This window comes from Echinops telfairi, unplaced genomic scaffold (assembly GCF_000313985.2).
Source record: "Echinops telfairi isolate 266 unplaced genomic scaffold, ASM31398v2 ScPeMD7_6;HRSCAF=24_0, whole genome shotgun sequence".
In the NCBI taxonomy this organism is placed as follows: domain Eukaryota; kingdom Metazoa; phylum Chordata; class Mammalia; order Afrosoricida; family Tenrecidae; genus Echinops; species Echinops telfairi.
In genome coordinates, this window is record NW_022103902.1 from 9,934,035 (window position 1) to 9,949,363 (window position 15,329).

The following is a 15,329-nucleotide window of genomic DNA, read 5'->3' on the forward strand; positions in this document are numbered from 1 at the left end:
GTGAATGATCTCTAACTATTGCTCTGAAGTACAAATTAATTCAATAGATCTTTGATGTGGACATGTCTTGAACAGAAGGATGTGACAGGAAGCTCTTTTAAGAATTCCATTTTTCTCTAAGGGGACTGAATCTCTTCTAAATTACGCAGTGATATTGAACTGTGGATTTTAAACGGTTTGTCCAAACCTTGAGTTCTATGGCTACCTTGTGGGTTTGATTTCAGCCAGAGTTGCTTTACTTTTACTTATTATGTATTGATACTTCCTAAACATTTATTTTATTATTTTTAATCATTTTATTGGGGGCTCATACAATTCTTATCACAATCCATGCAAACATCCATTGTGTCAAGCACATTTGTACACTTGTTGCCATCATCATTCTCAAAACATTTGCTTTCTACTGGAGCCCTTAATATCAGCTCATTTCCCCACTCTCTTCCTACTCCCCCCTCCCTCATGAACCCTTGATAACTAAACATTTGTTTTTGTACAGCATGATGTTCTATTTAAAAGTAAGAGTGTGGGGAGGAGATTTATTGAAAAGGATGTATCTCAATAAAAAACACAGGGCATTTGTAAATATTTTATTTCCCTGGGTGTTACAAGTGGTTAAGAGCTCAGCTGCTAACCACACCCGAGGTGGCTTAGAAGAAAGGTCTGGCTCTCTGCTTCTAATAAAATCAGACACTGAAACAGTAGGTGTCCACGTTTTACTGTGGTGCACATGGATTGTAAATCAGAGTCAACGACATGGCAACTGGCTTTTAAATAAAGCAGATCTTTGAATGAGATCATGTATTTTTGTTTCAGGATTATTGCTTATTATTGGGCTAGATGTTAGAACACCAGACTAAATTCAATCTTCTCTCATTTTATGCCTCCACTGTATAGCTCAGCTTCTTTTTAATAGTCCAGAATGCTGTTAATGGCTAATTTTTAGCTGTAGGCCTATACTAAACTACAAACTTAACTGCTGTAATGTTGTATTGTTGTTCGTGGAACCTAGTTACGTCTGTGTTGGGCTCCAAGAAAATAAACTTGAGAACTCCACCATCCAGGAGTAGAGAAAGTTTCATCAACAGACAACATCTATGCCGGGAACTCTAGCACAGAGAGACATGGGGGCACTTTCTACTCCTGTAAAGATTTGCAGTCCCTGACACTCACTGGAGCAGTTCTAGCCTGTCCTACAGGGTCACTGTGAGTCAAAAGAGTCCATGGAAGTTTGGGAGTGAGTGGGGCCAGTAACGGACACCCACTTAAAAAGGGAACTGGGGGAGGTGAAGGATCAAGGCAGAGGTCAAGGCAACATGAGTGACATTGGCAGTGTCCTTGAAGGTGACCACCATGCTGAGGACAGTCCAAGGCACTGCTTAGCCCTGATCTGTGCCCTGGACTTATCTTGTAATCTTGTAAACCCATCTATCTAACACTGTATGTGTCCCAATTGTGGTCTTGTTCCTGCTTCTGTGGTCCCACCTTGAACCATGATGTATTGATCATCTCCGTCGAGGACACTGCCAGGCAAGCCCCTAAGAGAGACAGCCCCTCCCTGGGGTGGAGGTAATCTACTCTTCAAATGCACTCAACCTGAGGCCAAGATTATCTACATCCTTGGTTAATGATCAGAAGGAATTCAATGGAGGCTTGATCTCTGTGCAGACTCTGCGAAATGGATTTGGGGCTGTCACTGTTATGCATCGCCTTCTACAAACCAGGTGGGTAGCATTTAAGCTCTAACACAAAACAACAAACCTCTTGTCTCCTGGAGTCGACTCTGACTCACAGCCACCCTGTAGGATAGAGGAGAGCTGCTCTATTAGCTTTGCACGGCTGCAGTCTTTCTTCTACAGTGTCTTCATTTGTGAACATTGAAATACTACGTCACTTCAAGTGGAGGTGAGCGAGAGTGGCTAGGATCAAACGCGTGGAAAAAACTCGGTGTCCGCAAGGTGGTAATGCAAAATGGTATGATCTCTGAGAAAAAACGTTTGGCTCTTCCTCAAAAAGTTAAACATGGAACAACCATACAACAAGAAACAGCCACTGCCATCAAATCCCTTTAAATTCAAAGTGATTGTACATAGGACTTCTGAAGTTTTGTTTTTCTAACATTTTATCAGGGGCTCATACAACTGTTATCCCAATCCATACACACATCAATTGTGTAAAGCGCATTTGTACGAAGTTTTTTTTTTTCTTCTGTGGCTGATGATAAAGGGAAAATCAATACTAGAAGTCTAGCGTAATTTATGATTTAGAATGTTAAAAATCCCTTACAGCAAAAATTCCACTTAAGCGTAATCAGCAGGATGTTTCAATTTGGGGAGGTGGCTAAGAACAGTAGCCAGACAGGAAACATCACCCCAATTTGGATAAACAAGGGTGCATGAAGCTTCAGGCGATGGTGATCTAAGATCTAATGGCCCCTGGAGAAATGTAGTTATAGAAAATGCCCTAATGCTCATTGTAGAAACTGCCTTCTTAAAGTATCCATTGCATCTTGCGACATTGTAAAAAACCTGCTATTCTCCTTCAGTCATTGTAAAAAACAAACAAACAAACAGTTTCTTGTAGATTAACTTTCGGGCTCAGGACTGAACTCTGAAACAGCTCAAAGGAGACACCTGGCTGTTTTTCTTCTACAAGCACTTGCAAGAATAAACTTAGATTTTCTTGAACCAACCTGGTCTCTCTCTGTTTTTGGCTACGCTGATAGGCTCTCCAGGACCCGTTCAGTCTGACAACAGTTAGCCTCATCATTTTCCCAGTGGCTAGTGAGTTTGATCTATTGACCTTGCTGCTAGCAGGTCCAATGTTGACCCAACAGCATGACCAGGGCCGCACCCTCGCAGTCTTTGCTCTATACCCAGAGGAAGGGAAAGCAGCACTACATACAGAAACTCATACGGCAATGTTCGCTACTGTACTATTAACTAAAGCCCGAAGTTCCAAATGAAATGGTATTCACTTCTAAATAATCCAGGAGGTGGGCGATGGGAGAAGGTTTAGGTGAAATGAGATTGAAAAAAAAGAAATTAAAAACAAAACAAAACATGAGATTGACTGTGTGTGAGAGTGATTGAAGCTGCATGAACAATACACGAAGGCTCATGAGATCATTGTTTAATTTTGTTTGGACTTCTCGATTTTCAGAAAGAAAGAGGGAAAACCTGAAAATAAGCAAGATGATCTCATTAGATTAAAACTTGGAAGGAAAAATAATATGACAATGAACTAGCCCCCACTTGTAGCGTATCCCAACCTAAGGCACTGTAACCATCTCAGGCCACCAGAGATCTCCCCTCCAAAGTGCCCAGAAAGAGCCCTACTCGAGGTCACACAAGTGTGTGTGTGGCGTTTCCATCCCAGAAGAGAACAGCCACAACTTCAACAACAGTCTGTCAAACTCCAAAGCCCTTTGGTCAAACCCTGATTAGGCCTGTGCTTCTAGAACACACGGCTGCAAACTGCACCTTGCAAGCCATGAGCAGCTCTCTCTAAGGACGGCCAAGTGGCTCCAAAGGAAAGTTGAAAACCTTTAAAGGCTATTATTCAGATACATGGTGATTTCATTTGTTGGTAAAAATGTATTTATAGCTCTCGAATAATTTTTAAATTGCTGTGAGGGATGGGGTTGACGCTGACTTTTTCTTCTCAAAAGTTAGCTGATCCCTGGTCTAGACAATTCATAAGAATTATCCAAAGGGAACACAGCTTTCACATTTACATTTCTCAGGTAATCCCCAGGTCATACAAAGCTTCCTTGTGAATATTATTTCCCTCCATTAATGAGGCGAGTAATCATTGTTTGCACATTGTGGAGACCCCACATGCTGCAGAGTAGCCCTGCTCTGGAGTATTTTCTTGGCTGTAATCGATGGAAGCCAGTCGCCAATCATTTCTCCAAATGCACCTCACTGCCGTCTATCTCATTAATGCCGACTCATAACGACCCTCCAGGGTAGAACTGGGCCTATGAGTTGCTAAGATCATAGCTTTTCCCGGGAGTAGAAAGTTCCTTCATTCCCCATCACAGCTGCTGGTGGGTTCTAACTGCTGACCTTGTGGATCACAGCGCTCTAGATGGATTCAATCTACCACATTTTTAGGTTAGCAGGCAAGGACATAAACTGTTGGCTCCAACTGGGACCTGGCCCCCAACATTCATAAATGGTTATGATTCCTTCTCAAGCATTCCTCATGCGCTTTCGAGTCAAATCTGATTGATAGCAACCTTATAAGATAGGGTGGGACTGCCCTGGAGGGTTTCAGAGACTGTAAATCTTTACCGGGAGTAGAGAGCCTTATCTTTCTCCCAGAGTGGCTGGTAGTTTTGAACTGCTGACCTTGCAGTTTGCCCTACAAGTATCCCAATATGCCAGTGGGGCTACTTCAGGGCTCTTTTCCGAATGTGAAAAACCAAACTCACTGTTACAGAGCCAAATCTGACTCAGCGATCCTATAGGTCCAGGTAACTTATAGGTCAAGGTAGAACTGTTCTTCTGGGTTCGAGCCCCTTTATGGGAGTAGAAAGCCTCCCAGTTCCTTTACAGATCTACTATTTATGTTTGGAACTAACTGCAGGAGAGATAACCATACTTGATCCTTACAGAAATCAGTTACACAAATTTCTCCCTAAAATTCTCTGAATCTTTTATTCCTCCTACTCCTTTCAAAACTGCATTACTTAACCAATGACCAATATTGATATACAGTAGACTCTTCGAACCTATTCCATTCATTCCCTTGAAACTTGGCAGCTAACCTTTGTCACCTTGAGTTTAGCCCCAGTCGTAAAAGGAGAACAAAGTCCTGGTTTGTTATGTCGGGAATGACACAAATTGCCCAATCCCTCAATTATCAACTAATAGGAAAGACAAAAGGATGGCATTGATAAAAATCACCACGGTCAGATAAAGAAGGAGTGGAGGGAGGTTCAAGAAACCCCGGTGGGCCGCTACGAACTTAAAGGTCCAACCCACTACCCGCTCGGCCGGAAAAACCTGGGCAGTCGGCTTCCGTAAGGACTGCCGCTTTGAAAGCCCTTTGGGGCAGTTCGACGCTGTCCTGTAGGGTCGCCACGAGTTGGAATCCTTCCCGAGCAGGGGACTTTGTTTCTTTTGGGAGCTAGGAGGGAGGAAACCAGAGCTTATCTGGGTAGCAGGAAGTCAAAGGACACATTTGCTTATAAAAGGAGAAAACAACAAGGAGCCCGTCAGGTGAAGCGGGGGAGACCCAGACGCCCCCAGCATGGCCGACACGGCCCTGTCCTGCGCGTCCGTGGAAGTGGAGACCTCTGCTTACGTCGACATGGAGAAGGTGAGCGCAAGCCAGGATTCGCCCTCCCCGGGGTCCTCTCTTCGATCTCGTTCTGGCTCTCACTGTGTTTCCACCGGGTCAGGACTCCCATTTTCCTCTCCACTCCTCGTTGAATGAGACTTCCAGCTTCTTCCAGGGGACCTCCTCGGCTCTCTACGGGCATGGCTGCTTCTCCTTCACATGGCTGTGGCTCGGGGTACATTTATGTTAGCGAGGGTAAGGGGAAAGATCTAGCCCTAAGATGGCATAGCAAAGACAGGGGCGAGAGCTCAAAGCGACTAGGCTACGAAGAGCTAAGATACAAGAGATGGGACTGACTTGGTTGATATCGTCAGGGGTAAGAAGTAACCTTTTGCCAGTGGGTTTGGTGCCCCCCGGGTGAGCTTGGCCACCGCGTGTGGGTCGTTGTGGTCTGGACGGGGAAACTTCATGGGAGAAGGCAGCTCCAGGGTGGAATTGGCCAATATTAAGTGTATGCTACAGACCAGTTAAAGTGCCTGGAGCCTGATTTGTCTCTAGAGTGATTTTTACCCAATGTCATAGGGTTTTTGTTACTTTTCTTAGTTTTTTGTTTTAAGGCTTATAAGAGTGAAATGTCTGTGAGTGCTCTGAAAAGTGCTATACAAATGCAAAACCACTGTACCCAGGTTGAGAGTTTGAGAGCTGTGGGGAGCTGGTGAAGAGATTTAAATGGGCCGGGGGAGGGGCGCGTCGGCATGAGATCAATTTAGCTATTCTTCCAGGAGAGTATTACAATAGGGCTGGAATGCTGGTTGGGAGTTTATTCACCGTTGAGTTTGAGAGCGAAAGTTAAGTTCGGAAATTTGAAGTATCACGTGCTTACCCTCTAGGGTGGGTCGTTTTAATTTCTGGGACCCAATTTCCTTATAAGTGAAGTGGGAAAGCATGCACACCTCCACAAGTATATTGGAGGATTAAACAAGAAAGCACGCAGAGAGCAAGTAAAACTCCTGTCAAGTAGATTGAGTCTTGGCGATTCTGCGTGTTACACGCTGGAACTGGGGCCCAGCCATTTCTTGACAAGTCTTCAGGCCTTGGTTATGTGGTGAGGCTGAGTTTGAATCACCAACATTTAAGATGGTGGGGGGTGGGCGGAGGAGGGGGGAACCCCCCCTTGGACTCAATGCTGACTCAGCAGCCCCCTATGGATTTCGAAGGCTAGGTTTACAGGAGTAGAAAGCCCAGCCTTTCTCCCACGGAGCTGCTGCTATAGACAGGGACCTCTTCTATCTTGCAAAAAGGTATTGTTCCTGCATTTCCACTTCATTACACCATTGAAACAATACTGTGTGCCCAGCTTGTGCTGGGTGTTGTGTTTCTGTGGGTGCGATAAAACGCCCAGACTCGCTGCCCTCGAGTTGATTCTGACTAATAGGGACCCTCTAGGTCAGGATAGAACTTTCCCTCCAGCTTTCCGAGACGGGAACTCTTTACGGGAGTAGAAAGCCTCATCATTCTCCCCAGGAGTGCCTGTGGTTTCGAACTGCTGACCTTTCGGTTAGGAGTCCAATGTGTAATTACTATTCCCCCAGCTCTCCTGGGTGCTGCCCAGGGTAAAACAGATGCACTCCCTTCTCTCAGGTCACGGGGCAGAAATGGCCAGTGTGGCTGGAGCTCTGGAAAGGTGTTGAGTCATAAGCCGGAGAGGAAGACCAGGGCCAGACGGTGGCTGAATCTGTAAACTACACAAGGGAATTTTGTCTTTAACCTGAGAGCTTGACAAGCCTTTAAAGGATTTAAAGCATTGGCGTGATCAGCGGGTAGTGCAGAAAGAACAATCAGAAAGGATTCGGGAATAACAAAATAATGCATTTTCCAGTGAATGTTCTGGTGGTGTAATGGTTGTTGGGCTGTTTACCAGCTAGGTCGGCAGTCCAAACTACCATCAGCTTCACGGGAGAAAGACAGGCAGGCTTTCTACTCGTAGAGTTACAGCCTGGGAAATCCACAGGGGCAGTTCTGCGCTGGCCCATAGAATCATTGAGCCGGCATCAATTTGATGTCGTTGAGTTGGGTGAATATTACATCCTCCCTGGATGATGGCATCTTCTATGCTGTGATAGAAGATGGGAAAGAAGACAGGGTCTAACAAAATTAAGAGAGAAGTCAACTTCCTTCATATTTCAGCTGATGGGGAGGAAGGCAGGAGGGGGGGGAAATTTCAAAGGTAAGCAACAGGGTTGTCCTCCATTGTCTTTTTTAAAAGGAGAGGGAGGTGCAGTGGTTAGAATGAATGCTTGGCTTGCAATTCAAACTCTTAACTGCTCCACAGGAGGAAGATGAGGCAGTCTACCTCCATAAAGATTTACAACCTCAAAGGCCCTGTGCCCTCTTGAATCCTAAGGAACTCTGGTAGTTTAGTGGTTTATGGATAAGGTTATTGGTTCAAACCTACCAGCTGCCTAGAGGGAGAAAGGTGAGGCTGTCTACTTCCATGAAGATTTTAAAGTCTAAGAAACCCAAAGGAATAGTTCTACTCTTAAGTTATAGGGGCACTCTGAGTTGGAATCAACATGGTGGCAATGAGTGAAATAGTGAACGGGATCCTTAGAATCCGAATTGGCTCAATGGCAGTGGGTTCCTAAGTCCACCTATAGTTTCCCGTTCACCAGTTGGATGAGCCCTGTGGTTAATGTTCTCGACTGGGAATGGAAAGTTTAGCAGTTCAAGCCCATCCGTTATTCTATGAGTAGGAATTGACTCGACATCTTTGAGTTGGGTTTGGGGTTTGGTGTTCAATAGTTGTGACTTGTAAGTAAGCAGTTAAGTGGTGTGGCATCACGTGACAACCAGTGTCTGACCCATCTCTTTCCAGAACTACTTTGAAAGCGAATTGGACGAGGAGAGTTTTGTCATCACACTGGTTCCAGTTAAAGAGGAACCCAACGGGGAGCAACCAAGTGAACAGAGTGTTCTGGTACCACCAGAAGTCAAACCGAAGAAGCCTAGGAAAAGAAATAAAGGTAACCCTGGACAAAGTGCAACTCTCACCCTCTGCATCGATAGAGCCTTCATTGATCACCTGCCATAAGAGGCATTCTAACTCCTGTACTTTTCTCATTTGCCAAACACAATGGTGACTTGCTTTCTAAGACACAAAACAGGCCCATAGAGAACATTGAATAGGGCTCTTGGAATAAACAAGTCAATATCATGCTCTAACCAATTGAAAACTGAGAGCCAACAACAAGCTGGTGGTACATGTAGTGGAAACAATTTGGAATCGACAATCTCAGGATAATACGCTTGTCTCAGGTCTGCCATTTTAACAATTGTCTTCAATCCTTGATTTCTGTTCTCTGGGTCCTGGTGCTGCAGTGAGTTAAGTATTGGCCTGTTAACGACAAGGTCAGTGGTTCAAGGCACTCCTCCACAGGAGAAAGATAAGGCTGTCTGCTCTAGTCCCTAAAGATTCGTAGTCTCAGAAACCCTTTTGAAGAGTTCTCCTCTGTCTGTAAGGGTCGCTATGAGTGAAGAACCTTACAAATAACTAAAGTACGGCTATTGGTTTCATTGTTTTCGCAGTTCATCTTCCTCAAACAAGCGAACAAGCCAAAGTGCGCCGAAGAAATAACACAAACATAGACCTTCCTCTGCCGGATGTCTTGCCTCCGGTTACTGAGGTACATAGGGACACTTTGCGGAAATGGTGCCAGCAAGCCAAGTTGAGCACCGATGGGCAGGTGAGTACTCTGGTGAGAATCCGCCGCTCCGACATGTATGGGAAACTGTTTAACTGTAATGTTCCGCTTTATTTCCTCAGAAAGTGGAAGTTTATCTACGGCTCCAGAAGTTCGTTTACCCTCACCAAAAACAGGCGAGTGCAAAGTACTTCTCTTCTTGCACCTTCTCCAGGTCTGGGGCATACTTACTTGGCCAACTGTGGCAGTTTTGTCTTGTGAGATGGGACCTTGTCTCTTTGTGGTGTTTGTCCTGTGCAGTTGTGGAGTGTTTAGCAGTAGCCCTGACATCAACCCACACAATGCCATTCGTACCTCACCCAGCTCCCATTTGGACAGCCATGTATTTCTCTGAACATCGTTGAAGGTTGCCTGGGGAACAGAATCCCCTGATTTATGATCACTGTGGGTCCTTGGGGCCTGGGGATTAGAGGGCCCAGGGAGGCCACAGACAAGCGTCACTGCCACCATCTCTTCCAGCTCAACCATGGCCCAATAGGACACTAGAGGTGCTCCTTTCAGTTTCTGAGCTTTTTAACTTTCTACCGGAGCAACTAGCCTCCAGCAGGTCTACTTGGCCCGATAGGGTTTCCCGGAGTTGGACGACTGAAAATGAAATCGCGGGTGTTTTTTTTCCCCCTTCAACAGTTTTATTAGCATAGAATCCATATAGCATAAAATTAATAGTTTGATCACATCAAGAGTTGTATAATCACCGTAAGCAGTTTGAGAATATTTCCTTCAATCTTACGCCTCAGTTTTAGCTCCCAATTTCCCACTTTCTCATGCATTGTGCATGTTAGCGAGCCTATTCACATCCCTGGCCCGTGGTCAGAGGGAATTCCTCTGAGGCTGAATCCACATGTATTTCCCCTTTACTCTTTTTCCTTAAAACGGACATAACTTTAAAGTGGGCCTAAAGGGAGATCAAATGATAGCATTACATCTTGACCAAAGTGTGCACAACTGACTTCACACTGCCCTCCACACAGGCTGCTTCTAGCAGTAGCTCGTAGTCGGTGAATACTCACCAGGAATGTCATTCTCAGGACGTTCCCGACTCACCACGGGCAGCCAAGATACAGTCAATATCGAGGAAACGCAAGATCAAGCAACCAACACTTGAGGACAAACAGATAGGCCTTCCAGAGACACAAGTCGCCAACGTTGTTGAAGTGGACTCTCCTGCTCCGGAGGCCACGCTGGCATCCTGGGCAAGGATTTCCTCAAAAGCGCTTCAACCCAAGGCTGTGAACTCACGTCACCTTCACTCTGCAATTGAGGCTTTTTTGGCCCCGGGCTTTGGTAAGACCATCCTCCAAGAGGAACAAGGTTAACGGTTAATAGTTCTATAAAGACATGGCGAAGAGAGAGGGTTATTTAATGTTTATGGATCTAGATTGGAGATTGGACCTCATATGCGCGATAGCTATATAACAAGCGTTTAACTGGTTAGATCTGTTAGCCAGGTGACTGAGTTACTGACTGTACTTATCAGTTAGCATTTTTTCCAAGGGAGAAAGAATCCAATTGGAGTATCAACCACACCCTGAGGTCATCCCATTTCACCTTTTCTTGACATTCCATTGTGGTTGTGTCGAGTCAGACTCTAGCATTTAGACTTTTAGGACAAAGTTTAACTGCCCCGTAGGGTTTCCAAGGCTGCTATATCTTTTGTGGACTGGGCGGTGGGTCCAAACCACAGACTTCCTGGCTAGCAGCCAAGAAGAGCTTAACAACTACACCACCAGGACAACACTGTAGGATAGGAGGTGTTAGAATAGAAGACCTTTGGTTGCGATGCTTCTGCTTCCAATGGCATTGGCAAGTTACTTAGCTCCTGGACCTTGGCGTCATGATATAAACCGTGCTGTTACGTATAGAGAGAAGGATGAAATAGGATTTGCCATATTGTGAGCAGACAATCATGAAAGGACTTCCCTGCCCTCTAGGAAATCTTCAGAGTACTTTTAGTCCGATCTCTTTCTCCATCACTTTTGCTCAAGATTCATGCTATTTCTGTTTTCGTCTCCAGCACATCCTAGCAGCCCAGCACAAAATCCATCTGCCTCTCCTCTCACCTCCAGAAGTCTTGTAAATCCCTTTGACCCAGGGCTGGACTGTGTTGTACAGCTTCTTGTCCATCACGCAAGGCACCCAGCCACAAATAAGACCAGGGACTGAAAGAAATCCACCTACCTTGTGTTAGGAAGGTGTCTTTGTTAACACAGTAATTTGTGCAAAGGCGTTATCCAGCCCAGGGTACTGGATCTTCAGATGATATCATTCTATTCATTAAAAGGCCACATGATTTGGTCACAGTCCACCCTTATGCATCCTTTATATTCTTTTCATTCAATAACCAGTAAGTATCTGATGCCTAGGAAACACCTAGTTGCTGGATGTATTGTGCATGTTGTAAGGAACACAAGTAATCTCTGTCATTGCTCAAAGTCTATTTATGTTGGGAGCTAGAACAATACATAAAAGGAAACCTCAGAGAGTTACTGGGAAAATGCCATTAACTTTCAATTCCAGAAACTCGGCATTCCCTGGAACACAGCTGCAAAAAGTTTGCAGGGGCCATATCTTGATATTGGCTCCCCTATTTCCATAAGACAGGTCAGACACGCCTCCACCCTTCACCCTTAACCTAGTCTCATAACAAGCCGCTCTTCGCTCTGTAGTCTCCTTTCTTGCCGGCTGTGCCCCACCACTCATGGCGATAGCCACACAGAGCTCCCAGATAATACTCAAGGAGGCCAGGAAGGGGCATTAGAATGTTGCCACAGCCAGGATTTGTAAATAGTGAAGATAGGGTCATCAGTCTACAGTCAAACCTCCTTAGCCAGGAGCCAACTTCCTCTCAGTCAGGTGATTGCTTGTCTTCTGCCTCCATGGGCCAGGAAGTCAGCCTACTGCTCTCCCTCAGAATTTTCTTTTAAAAAAAATCATTTTACTGGGGCTCATACAATGCTTATCTCCACCCATCCATCCATCCATTGTGTCGAGCACATTTGCACTTTTGTTGCCATCATCATTCTCAAAACATTTGCTCTCCACTTGAGCCCTTGGTATCAGCCCCTCATCTACCTCCGAGTCTTAACAGTCTCAGGGCACTTCCTTTGTCCTCACGGTTTCCTTGCCTCGGCCTCTGGTCTTCTCCATCTTTGCCTCTTTAGACAGACACTTGAAGTGTGCTGCACTTCTGAGCGTCCTGGGACTTTGTCCTCTGCTCCGACTTTATCCTTGTGCTGAGGAGCTGGAAACGAATACCGACCTCTCAGTGTTATATGCACTCTATTTGCATGGTCCCACCTGATCGTTTGTTGGGACGTAAGAGACACGGGGAGAAGAGCCATGCTTCACGCCACCCGTTTGTTACTTGCGGGTTTTTATAAACCCATACTGTTCTATTCTCTTAATTCTACACCAGCCAGCTATCTTGCTAATATCCCAGTTCCCTAAATAGATAATGTCCTTTTTTTTTTAGATGATGTCTTACATTTTAAAAAAATCTCTATTTTGAGATCCTATCTGGAAAGCATGCATAAGCCATATATGCTTTTTAAAACTAATGTTTTTTAAACTAATAATGGCCACACCAAAAAAACAAACAAACCCCCAAACTGGGAATATATGTGAATAAGTATGCTTGCATTCACGCCTTGATTTCTGTGAAAGGTCATTTTATATAACGCATTACGCTTTATTTTCTTTTATTTGTAAATAATCAAGGTCAAAGGTAAATATCAATAGTTTCTCTAAAGAACAAACACTTTAATAAGTGTAGGAACAATCAGGCCACAAAGCAAGCATTCTGAAAGGTTAACTGCTTTTTTCTCTCATGCTATGGAATTCTTTTCCCCTGTATTTTTAAAAGCAAATTGTAGTTCTTGTGTTTTTGTTTTGTTTCGAATCATTTTATTGTGGGCTCATACAACTCTTATCACAATCCATCCATACATCGATTGTATAAAGCATATTTGTACATTTGTTACCCTCATCATTCTCAAAACATTTGCTTCATGCTATGGAGTTTGTGAGGTTGGGTTGTACCAGCTTTTGGCCTACATTGTCATGCTTCTCATTCAGTTTGTTTGTCACCTGAATATTGGGAGCAAACTAACAGTGACTTTCTCTGAGGAGGCTGGGTTAGGGCCACTATTCCTGGATCTTGCTGATTATACTTTACTTCTGTCTCCTCCAGGCAGCAGATGGTGTGTGGTCCACGGCAAAACCCTCCCTGCAGAGACAGAGGGCTGGGTCCGCCTGCAGTTCCACGCCGGTCAAACCTGGGTGCCGAGCACGCCCAGGAGGATGATCTCGCTCTTCCTCTTACCGGCGTATGTTTTCCCACCCCTGGACGTAGAAGACAATATGTTGTGTCCTGAGTGTGTTAAGAGGTAACTCTGAAATGTCTTTCTAAGCACACGGCCCATAGAAAAGTAAATGTCTAGATGGGGGCGGGTATCTACTTCTCAGGACTATTCCTCTCTGTCCCCATAGCACTTTCTGTAATTCATTTTTTTTTTTTAACATTTTATTAGGGGCTCATACAACTGTTATCCCAATCCATACACACATCAATTGTGTAAAGCGCATTTGTACATCGTTTCTCAAAACATTTTCTCTCCATTTAAACCCCCGACATTAGGTCCTCATTTTTCCCCTCTCTCCCCGCTCCCCCCTCCCGCATGAGCCCTTGATAGTTTATAAATGGGTATTTTGTCATATCTTGCCCTGTCCGACGTCTCCCTTCATCCACTTTTCGGTTGTCTGTCCCCCAGGGAGGAGGTCACACACAGTTCCATGTAATCGGTTCCCTCTTTCCTACCCATTCTCCCTTTACCCTCCCTGTTTTGCCACTCACACCACTGGTCCTATAGGGCTCATCCGTCCTGGATTCCCTGTATTTTCAGTTCCTATCTGTACCAGTGTACCTCCTCTGGTCTAGCCAGACTTGCAAGATAGAATTCGAGTCATGGTAGTGGGAGCGGGGAGGAAACATTTAGGAACTAGAGGAAGATTGTATTTCTCATCATTGTTACATCGCACCCTGACTGGCTCATCTCCTCCCCGAGACCCCTCTGCAAGGGGATCTCTCTATAATTAATTTCAATGACCACACAAACCTTAAGACAACTCCCATGACCATGGAGTGTTCTAGAGAGGTAAACAGGTGAGTAAACAAGGGAGCTACAGTTGTTGACTGAGGACAATTTCTTCTCTGCCATACCCAGATGTCTCCCTTGTGCCAGGAATTTTCAAAAGTCTTTTCTAACTTGTTTTCTAGGAATGAGGTACTAATGAAAAAATTGACCGCGTTGTCGAAGACGAAGTAGGTGGATATGAACCCCAAATCACATTCCCTTTGGATGGGCAACATGTTAGTAAGTGACCAAGGATGGAGTGCTCATGCCTTAGCTGGATCTCAGTGACTGCTGTACTTTGATTGACCTGTCCATAGTGCTGTCTGAGACTCTGACTACAAGCAGGAATGGCTGCCCTGAGGCCTGAGGTCTGGCAAGAAGTGACTCTTTTGTTGCTGTTCCGTGGGTTGGGATCAAGAAGAGACTTTCCCATTAACCCCAATTGAGATTAAAGTATTTTCTATTTACCTATACAGACCACAGTTCTCTTTTTTTTTTCGGACTATAGTTTTCTACTCCTTTAAAATAGGTTCACAGTATTAAAAAAATTATGCACTGGAAGAGTGAAACCTCATTGTTACCTTCAAAAGTATTAAGCGTACTATAAAATCCCTCTTAAGAATTATTGAGTAAAAGAGAGTATACGTTTTTAATTGTTCAAATGCTCTGCATAGAGATGATTTTAACTGACAAAGATGCACAATGCGCAAGACTGCCCGCAATAAGACTTGAGATTTTACCCAACTACTTGGTAGAACATAGTGTTATGCTGTGGGGTGTGGTTTTGTTTTTAGGCTTGAGATCAAATTAGTGATGTCAAAAATGTGAAAACATCTAAATGCCACTATATAGGTAGAATCCTGTCAACTAAAGTTTTAGCATGTTCATAAATACTTTATCCTTTAATTTTGTAACAGAAAGCCATACAATGTTACAATGCTTAAAACTGACTACTTCTGATTCCCAAAGTCAAAAACTGGGTGTATGGGTAATATGAACATTCTTGACAGATGAAGTGGCCTGCTGACTGCAGACATCAGTGTGGACATTGTACTAGTCCACGTATGAGCTAGGAGTCAAGAATCACCTCAATGACCATGTAGTACCTAAGAACCTGAGCATTGGTGGTGTACTGTTACATGTCCAGCAG

At 44.5% G+C, this 15,329-nt stretch overlaps 1 protein-coding gene across 1 annotated transcript; it reads left to right on the forward strand.

Moving 5' to 3' along the window:
- Positions 1-5,256: 5,256 nt before the first annotated feature.
- Positions 5,257-14,371, forward strand: DPPA2 (developmental pluripotency associated 2). Its single transcript, XM_004706467.1, has 7 exons — positions 5,257-5,325; positions 8,162-8,309; positions 8,872-9,029; positions 9,110-9,163; positions 10,076-10,331; positions 13,237-13,432; positions 14,323-14,371. Exons 1-7 carry the CDS (start codon positions 5,257-5,259, stop codon positions 14,369-14,371), a joined length of 930 nt encoding a protein of 309 aa, XP_004706524.1.
- The last annotated feature ends 958 nt before the right edge of the window (positions 14,372-15,329 follow it).

Excerpts from the sequence above, each read along its gene's own strand:
- DPPA2 (XM_004706467.1), top strand. The coding sequence starts at position 5,257 with ATGGCCGACACGGCCCTGTCCTGCGCGTCCGTGGAAGTGGAGACCTCT. Across the intron at positions 9,030-9,109 it reads AGTTGAGCACCGATGGGCAG|AAAGTGGAAGTTTATCTACG; the intron begins GTGAGTACTCTG and ends TTATTTCCTCAG. Across the intron at positions 13,433-14,322 it reads TGTCCTGAGTGTGTTAAGAG|GAATGAGGTACTAATGAAAA; the intron begins GTAACTCTGAAA and ends CTTGTTTTCTAG.